Source organism: Tupaia chinensis, unplaced genomic scaffold (assembly GCF_000334495.1).
Source record: "Tupaia chinensis unplaced genomic scaffold, TupChi_1.0 Scaffold144682_1, whole genome shotgun sequence".
Classification (NCBI taxonomy): domain Eukaryota; kingdom Metazoa; phylum Chordata; class Mammalia; order Scandentia; family Tupaiidae; genus Tupaia; species Tupaia belangeri.
Window position 1 is genome coordinate 2,816,418 of NW_006204543.1, and position 9,341 is coordinate 2,825,758.

The window sequence follows — 9,341 nt, forward strand, 5'->3', positions numbered from 1 at the left end:
GTCGTGCTGGGTGTCCATGAAGTCAGCCTCACATGCCAGAACGACAGGGCCACAGGGTGACAGCTCCTGCCCCGTCACCTCTGAGAGCACCTACAGGGGCCTGGGCCAGGAGCCACGCTCGAGTCAGCGGCTGAGCATGGAGACTGCCCTTGCTGTGGGAGGCTTCGTCGAATTGACCAAAGATCTGCAGAAAACAGGGCTGACCCCTCCCCTATGTGAGCAAGCATTACAGTCTTTCTCTGCCTTTGGATCTGAATGAAAACGGCTCTTCTTGGCTCTCAAGACTGCTGGCTTTGGTAGCAGAACTTCTGCCATCAGCTCTGAGGGGTGGGCCTTTAGACAAGGATGGAAGCTACCCCACCGGCTCTCGGGGGCTTCCAGCCTGCTGACTGCCAGAGGCCTTTCCCAGCAAGCCTCCTCCCTATGTAGGCACAGCCTCGCTTGGTTCTGTTTCTCTGGAGCACTGATCCCTGACTACTGCGGTACTTCACAAACACCATCTCCCATTTCTAGAATAGCTCGCAAGGTAAGGATCATTCCCTTTTCACGGTAATAAAGTGGAGGTGCAGGAAGGCTGAGGTCTGACACGGCTCGGCTAGGGAGCAGCAAAAGCTAAGCGCATCCACGCCTGACCAGCCCCAAAGCCTATATTCCTCCCCAGCAAGACAGAACTCACGTCTATTCTTCAGCCCTCCTCACGTCCTGAACCAGCTAAACCCTGAGGCTCCAGCGCTCCCAAGCACAAGCGCCCCACTCCCCTGCCCCTTGCACCAGCACAGCAGCCGGCGCCCCACCCTCTGACCCTTCTGCTCCTTTGCCCTGACTCCCCGAACAACCGTACCTTCGGGTTAAAGGCCAGAGTCTTGGGGTCGGTGGGGTCCACCACGGAGGGGTAAGGCTCAAAGATGATGCTCTTCCTAGGGGACTCCAGCGCTGCCCTGCACATGGCCACCAGCAGGTCCACCACCTCAGAGCGGGGAGAGGTGACAAAGCTAAGGTGCGTCCTGATCCTGGGGGCAGCTGCCCAGCGGTTCCCCCCACTGTGCCGTTACAGAGCGGGCATGTGTGCGGCTCTTTAATCAGAAGATGCAAGAATATAGCCCCTCAGGTAATACCAACGTGGAGGAGGAAGGTAAAAGTACCCCCGTGGGTGACGATGAGAAGCGTGAGGCGGAGCTCTGTGCAGGGGCTCACGGAGACCACTATTACACAGCAGACCAGCACAAGTGCGCTGTACTCGCTTCCTTACGGAGCGCCATCACAGCCTCCGGCCCGTAAATAACTGTACGGGACTTGCGCGGCGCGGACAGCTGCAACTTCCGTACTGGGCCCTGGCAAGCGGCTGTCGGCGTTGGTACGGGGGTTGTTTCATACAGTACGACCGCAAACGTCGTCACGTACGAGAACTCCGGAGGGGAAGTCCGAGCAGTGACACTGCAGGGTACCCCCCTCTGCACCCCAACTCCCTGGACACTTTCCTGCTCTCGTACCTCTGCTCCAGTAGCCACCTCCTCCGCCGCTCCGGACATGACGCCCAGCGTGTAGAAGGAGAAGACGCACAGTTCACGCGTGCACACAGCTGGCTGAGCGGACGCAGTCGGCGGGTGGCAGTGGCACAGGGTGTGCGTTCAAAAGGTGGGAGGAGAGAGGGAGAACCCCGACTTAGACAAGGGAAGGACCTAGGTCCCCTATGTCAGGAGAAAACTATCATAAATTCTTTTATTAAAAGATTTAAATTGTATTTATTAGTATTAATTTGTGCTTACCCGAGAGAGAAACAGAGAGAAAGGGGGAAGGGAGCGTGAGAAGGCAAGCCGCCAGGTTCAAGACTCAAATTGCGGCTGTGGCGAGTCCAGTGCCTTAACCACATCACCTGTTGGCCCCAAGTCTTTTTTTGGGAGGGGGGAATTATTTATTTAATTGAATTTATCCTTATTATTTTAGTTAGATACAGCACATTTTAAAAGTAAGTATTTAATTTTTACTTATTCTTTTAATTTGTGCTCACTAGAGAAAGAGAGGGAAAGTAAGAAAGTAAGCCACCAGGTTGGGGACTCGAACCACGGTCAGCCATGTGGGATCCAGTACCTTAGCCACCTGGCCACCTGCTGGCCCCAATAAGTCAAGTCTGAATTAAAACGTCTCACTGACACCCCTAGGGTTGGAGCGGACTCCTCTGAGCCCTCCACCTTCGGCAGTCCTGCTCGCCACTCTCCACACCTGCTGTGTCCAGTCCAGCAGCCAGCACCGGGGCCCGACTGTAGTTTTAGTTAGCTACAGAGTACATGTGCTCATCAAAGACGGGGGAGGTAACAGAGTGCCTTCTCCTCTCAGGATTTTGGGCGTGCACACACACAGGCCTGGCATGTCTCTCAAGCCACTGGGTCTGCACTCTATGCAGTGGCCTTAACCACCAGGCCAATGGCTAACCCAAGCCCTAGTTCTTCATTGTTTTCTAAAGAATTATTAATTTTATTTATCACTACTGTTATTTAATTTGCCACAGGGCACAAGAGAGCGAGACAGAGAGGGAAAGTGAGAAAGTAAGCTGCCAGGTCCCGGACTCAAGCTGCAGTCGGCCACGTGGGAGTCCAGTACCTTCACCACCACGCCACCTGCTAGCCCCTAACCCTATTTTTAAACCGGGTAGGGATTAGACACTCTAAGATACCCTCATATCCTAGTTTCAACAAACAAGACTGCTAAGACTCGGTTTCTGAGAACAGTTACTTCTAGAGTCTGAGATGAGGCAGAATTTCACCTTTACTACAGACCCAGGAAGGAGGAGAAATGAGGAGTGAGAGGCTCTTGGCTAAGAAGAGGGCCACAGGGCAAGGGCCTCTACCTTGAGCATGGATCCGTTCTGGAAGACGTGCTGCTCGTCACACACCACACAGTACTCGTTCAGCGTCGGAATCCTCTGCTCCGCATACTTCATGATCTGGGGAGAGAGCCACGCTCAGTCCTTCTGAGTGCAGGCGGACAAGAGAAATAACCTGGGCTTCTTCTCCAACCCCTGGGCAGCCCTGGGCCTGGCTGGCTCTACTGCACTCAGCCGAGGGGGTGGCCTGACTGCGTAGCAGAGTGAGGTCCATGCAGCTTTTGGTTCAGGAGACCTGGGTTCAAGTCCCGCCTCTGCTATAGCATCATCCATAGCTTTGGGCAAGTCAGTTAGCTGAGCCTTGGCTTGCTTATAACCTAGAATGTGACCTGAGAGGAGCTGCAAGCGATGAGATAACTTCCGTTTCACGTTTATGAACAGCAGGTGCTAATCGAACTATGGAGAGTGGCTGTGGTAATTACAGACTGTCCCCACTTTGGGGCAGATACTCAATCCGTGACCAGACAGCAGAGGGTCTGAGAAGCCGTTCCGACCACCTGAACAAGTAGCCAATCCCCTGGTCAGAACCAGACACATCTGTGCCGAGGAGACGGATGGATCCAGAGAGGCCCTGCGGCAGGGACCTCAACTCTTTCCTCACCACGGTTCTAACATGGCTTCTGTGTACACGTCAGGCTGTCCTGTTTCGCAAGTCCTTGGGCAGCAATGGCACACACAAGGGGTTTTTGCTTGTTCACCTAACACAGATTCACCAAACGCCTACCACACCCCCGGCTCTGTGAAAGGGCTCGACTGCCCTAATACCAGAGCTCACCTGTCTGCTCGCTCACTCAGCTCCACAGGGGAGAAGTGGCACGTGTGCAAGCTCGCGACTACGCAAGGTGGCAGCACGGGGCACGCGGCATTCAGGCGGCACGTGAACCACCAAGGACGTGTGAGCTCCACGGGGAGGGCGAGCACATGTCTGGCTAGGGCAGCCGTCGAAAGGCTTTGAGGGACAGGTGGCACCCAAGCCCTGACTGCAATAGGCAGATGGGAGGAAGACCGGGAGGGACCGAGACAGGAAGTGACAGCCATGCAGAAGTGGAAGCCTGTCAGGGGTGACAAGGTCTAGAGGCGAACAGAATGACTGGTAGCGACTGAGCTGAGAAATGGGCTCAGGAGGAAACCAGAGGGCCACCGGAGCAAGGGGTGCGGGACTATCTGAAGGGAATTACTGCTCAGCCCTCTCCTGACAGTGTAAGCTTTGCTCTTTTCCTAGAAATTTCTGCTATAGGGCACATGCGCTGTCCAGAGACAGAGTGAGAAGTGACGCCCCGGGGGCATCCCATTTCCTCCGGGATTTTGGGCACACATGCACACACATGCTCCCAGATCGAGTTTGAAGCTGCCGAGTCCGGGACCCAAACCACGGCAGGTCACATGGAGTCCAGCACCATAACCACTATGCCCTGCTGGGCCAGCACCGTAAGCTTTAACTGCAGTGCGGGTGCTGCTGCCCCAGTAGTGCCGCCAGCTGCCTCCTCTTCTCCTACCCGCTGAGCACTTGGTACAGCTCGGGGAGCACGTAACTCGGGGTCCTTACGCGACGGAGAAGCTGGGAGGTGTGAGCGCGTCAGAAGCTCCGGCTGATTACCTGGACGAGGAAGCCATACTCCAGAGTGGGGATGTTCTTGCAGTGGCCACTGACCTGGTGAGAGGACAGAGTGAGTCTCCTGTAAGGCCGAGGCCTACAGACCTCGCTCACGCCACCACCTAGGATACCCCTAGGGTGGCTAAGCCCTAGCTCTCCCAAAGCTGCAGAGAAGACTTTCAGACTCTCACCAAAGGTTTCGGAACAGGGCCGAGCTGACCTTGGCCCTCTTGGAGGCAGGCAGCGTAGGTCAGTACAGCAACCGACCGCCCAGTCCCAACCACCACCTCGCAAAATCACACCTGCTTTCTTGGGGCTACGGTCAGAGAGGCTGGCCGGACAGTTTAGATACAAGTCCTTGGCCACGAGGAACGTGCTGCATTCTACCCACGCCCAGTACGTGGCCAGGTTTGATTCACGACGTCTGGACAGCTAAACTCCCACCCCATTTTGAGAAGCAATGCTCCCACGTTTCCACCTCCACCCGCCCCCAACGTCCCGGCCAGACCCTCCCCAGTCCATGTACCAAAGGAGAGGTCCGTGCTGGGGGAGGGAGGCCCACGTGCTGGGGGCACAGGAGACCTGCCTGGGGGCTGGGAGGGTAGCCGAACGCCTCCACCTTGGGATTCTTCACGGTGCAGGAGATGGACCGGTTCATGAGGCGCCCCACTCGAAGCTCCGGTACGGCCAGTTTGCCTTTCAGCATGGAGTCCTGAATGACGGGGAAGCTGGGGGACCTGGGAGAGGGCAGAGGGGGTGGAGGCAGAGGCCATTTAGCTGGAGAGGGCAGACGGCTGAGGCTCTGTCACTCACACCCAAGGGAGTTCCACTGGGTCCTAAAGACTACCAAAGCAAGCTGATCACCCCTCAGAACTGGTTTCTTGCGTTACATTCTCTAGATAGGGCGTGTACGCTTATCAGAGATAGAGAGAGAAGAAAAGTGAGAAGGCACCGCCAGGGGAGATGGCCATGGAGCAATCCTCTTGGTATTTGGGGCACAGTGCACGTGCACCGCACATGTTTTTCTTTTATTGTTTTAAATATATTTTATTTAACTTTATTTATTTACTTACATATTTTAATTTGACCAGAGAAGGACAGAGCAAGAGGAAGTGAGAAAGTAAGCCACCAGGTCTGGGACTCAAACCACGGTTGGCCATGTGAGAGAGTCCAGCACCTTTAACCACCATGCCACCTGCCGGCCCCTGGCATGTTTCTCAAACTACCAGGTCTGGGACTCAACCTGGGTAGTTGGTCATGTGGGATCCAGCAGCCTAGCCACCACACCACTGGCTGGCCCTCAGAACGGATTTTTCTGTCGTTATTTGTGTGCTCTTCAAAACGGGGCAGGGACGGTAGACGGAGGTAAAGCCTAGCTCACCAAGGCACCCAGACCAGGTATGGAATGACTGCTTGGAGACGCCACTGGTCTCATTTACGGACAGACAGACCAAGTGTCTGTGTCTGAGAGAGAGAGAGACTAAGAGATTCTGACTCAGGGCTAAACACAGAGCTAGACAGGTAGTTGGCCCAAACAGTCCACTGTCCACAAGTGAGACCGCCACGCTGCTGCCCAGGAGGCTACACATCTGGGTTTGTATCTGCCTTTGGGGAGATCAGAAGGCACCAGGGAGAAAACCGCAGACCTGGGCTCAAAGAATGGAGCAACGTGCATCTCAGAACCTCGGTAACCAGTCAATGTAAGCTGCGTAAGGGCACAAAGCCGGTGGCTGTTCTCTGACGGTCTCCTCAGGATGGGGCTGAGAACGAGATCTACAGAACCACAGATGGACAGGACAGACTGGTGTGTTTCTCTAGGTACAGGCCATGAGCCAGGCACTGTCTCACGGAAAGGGCAACACTGATGCTGGGCGAGGGGACAAAGGGCAGACCCCATGAGTGGAGTTAGTGGTTGAAGGTACGAACTCGGGAACCAGCAGATGGCACAATGGTTACATCGCTGGGATCCCACAGTCAACCATGGAATGAGTCCCAGACACGCCAGGCACATGTGCGTGCATGCCCAAAATCCCCCGAGGAAATAGAGAAGAGATTGCAGCATGGCCATCCCCCACACGGTGATTTCTTGCTTTCTCTCTGTCTCCTTGGCAAGTGCATACACCCTGAGTCAAAACTCTCTCTTAAAAAGGAAAAAAAAAGGGTACAGAACTCGGAAGACCCAGCGAGGGGACAGAGAACATGAGCTGAGGGAGTGGAGAAGATGGGGGTGCGCTGAGACAAGACCAAAGTGATTAGAGATGACCGGCTTGAAGGCAGCACTTACTTGGGAATGGGTGAGAAGATGCTGAGGCCAGCCCGGAACTTCTTGATGGTACCACTTGCCTTGAACCAACTGTGCCTCTTTTCCTGCTGGGTCTTCAAGAAATCGTTGCTTAGGTGCTTCCATTGTTGGGATGTGAACATACCCAGGATCCTGAGGGATCAAAGAAGAGGCTCAGCACAATTAGTCCGAGACAAAGGTCAAGAAATAAGGACAAAGGGGCCAGCAGGTGGCATGGTGGTTCAGGGGCTGGATCCCACATGGCCAACTATGTGGTTTGAGTCCTGGACCCAGTGGCTTAAAAACACACTCCAGGCATGTGTGCATATATGTCCAAGTCTCCAGGAGGGGAACAGAGGAGAAGGGATTGTAGTGTGGTCATCGCCCCAGGGATGCTTTCTCACTTTCCCCTGTCTCTCCCCAGTGAGCACACATGCCCTAAAGAAGAAAAAGAAAAAGAAAAAAAGAAAGAAGGACTAAGACAAGTAACTAATCTAAAACCCTCCCACCTCTAGAGACTACAAAACTAGCTATGGTGGGGAGTGTGTGTCTAAGACCCCCGAGATGACCCCAGCACACGGGGGGGTCCTGTCCTCAAGCACCTCCCCTGGGCAGTAATGCCCACTCCTTTAACCTGGTCTCACGGGCCAGGAATACTGGGAGAGGTGCTGCCTTTACAGGGAACTCTCAAAAGCGAGCCTTTTGGGCCGGGCAGGTAGCACAGTGGTTAGAGGCACTGGATTCCCATGGGTGACCAAAGTTTGAGTCTCAGACCCGGTGGTTTGCTGTCTCACTTTCCCTTTCTCTCTGGTCAAATTAAAAAATAATAATAGACTTAAATAAATAAATCTATTTTTAAAAAAGGCAAGCCTTTCTTAAGGGATTTATTGAGTATTTTGATATTTGTTATCAAAATATTTGAGATTTATTATAAGGAATGCCTATACAGAGCGGAACACCAGAGGTGGGACGAGCAGAGGGCCACCCTCTGCCTTGGGAGGAGCAGGAAGGACGGGGCCATGGTGGGTGCTGACGGTGTCGAGTGAAAAGTTACATCCCCACCTCGGGAACCAGCAGTTAGCGTAATGGCTATGTCGCTGGACTCCCACACAGTCGACTGCAGTTCGCGTCCCAGACCCGGTGGCTTAAAACTCACGCTGGGTGCGTGTGCGTGTGTGCCCAAGATCCTGAGAGGAGCATTGAGAAGGGATTGCGGCGTGGCCATCCCCCCTGGGGGGTGATTTCTCGCTTTCTGTCTCTATGTCTCTCTGTCTGGCGAGCACATGCACCCTATAGCGAAAACCTCTCCAAAAAAAAAAAAAAGTTACATCCCCACCTTCATGGTCTCCAACTGCAGCTGGACCCTCGGCTCCACCTGCCAGTCCTCTCTGCTGTCCCTGGCCAGTTCTAACACTGTTCCAAGTTCTTACTCTAAACCCTTATCACATTCCTTAAGCTCCTAACTTTTCCTTCAAACGATCAGGCTTTTTTATTAATCTGCCAGCAGGTGCCTGTGCTCATACATGAGGAAGAGGGACAGGACACCCCTTCTGCCAGCAGGGCGATCCCTTCTCCTCCGTGTCTTCGCCCTGTCAGGATTTCGGACACACGTGCCCAGCAGGTTTCTCGGGCTGCCGGATCTGTATTTGAACTGTGCAGTGGGCCATGTGGGAGCTGGCTGCCTTAACCATTGGGCTATGGGGCCAGCCCTGCTGTCCTTAACAGAGAAAGTCATCAGATACGGGCTCCCTTCATTTTCAGTCCTACTACGAAACTTATTTCCATTACACCCTACCTCAACCTCTCTCTCTGAAGACAAGAGGACCCTCTAAGATCAACTCCTCCACTTGTACTCTAGGTCCAGCGCGTCTCTTCAGAGACCTGGAACTACCCACACCACCTCTGCGCTCCTTTCCCAAAGCTCGCGCCAACGCCCGCGCCCCACCGGCCGCCCAGCGCCTCCCCTCGTGCCCTCGTCTAGCTGCCCAGGGCAGGTTGGCTCTTCCCCCTTGCTGCTCACCCCTCACTTCTTGCCCTTTTTTTATTCGGGTGACTTTCTTTCTTTTCTTCTTTTAAAGGATTACTTTATTTATTTACTATTTTTATTTGACCTGAGAGGGACAGAGCGAGAGAGCGAGTGAGCAAGAGAGAGAGAGAGAAAGAGAGAGAGAGAGAGAGAGACAGCAAGCCGCCAGGTCCAGGAGGCGAACAGCAGTCAGTCACGTGGGAGTCCAGCGCCCTTAACTACCACGCCACCAGCTAGCCCCCTTCTTTCTTTCTTTGTAATTGTCTGGCTGTCGGGACCAGCAGATGACATAGCAGTTATGTCAGGGGACTCTCAAGTGGCTGGCCACGGTTTGAGTCCTGGATCTGGTGGCTCCAAACTCACGCTAGGCACGTGTGAGTGCATGCAAGATCTCAGGAAGAGAATGGAGGAGAAGGGACTGTAGCATGGTTGTCCCCCAAGGGGGTTGATTTCTCACTTTCTGTCTCTGTCTCTTCAGTGAGCGCATACACCCTATGGCAAAAATCTCAAAAAAAAAAAAAAAAAGAAAAGAAAAGGGCCCAGCAGGTGGCGCGGTGTC

General features: G+C 54.0%; 1 protein-coding gene across 1 annotated transcript in view; it reads right to left on the reverse strand.

The window, feature by feature from the left end:
* PARP6 (poly(ADP-ribose) polymerase family member 6) overlaps window positions 1-9,341 on the reverse strand; it is a 31,159-nt gene that overhangs the window by 13,072 nt on the left and 8,746 nt on the right. The window contains 6 exon segments of the mRNA XM_027767778.1: window positions 842-967; window positions 1,491-1,583; window positions 2,846-2,941; window positions 4,479-4,532; window positions 5,002-5,212; window positions 6,760-6,909. Coding sequence (XP_027623579.1) covers window positions 842-967; window positions 1,491-1,583; window positions 2,846-2,941; window positions 4,479-4,532; window positions 5,002-5,212; window positions 6,760-6,909 — 730 coding nt within the window.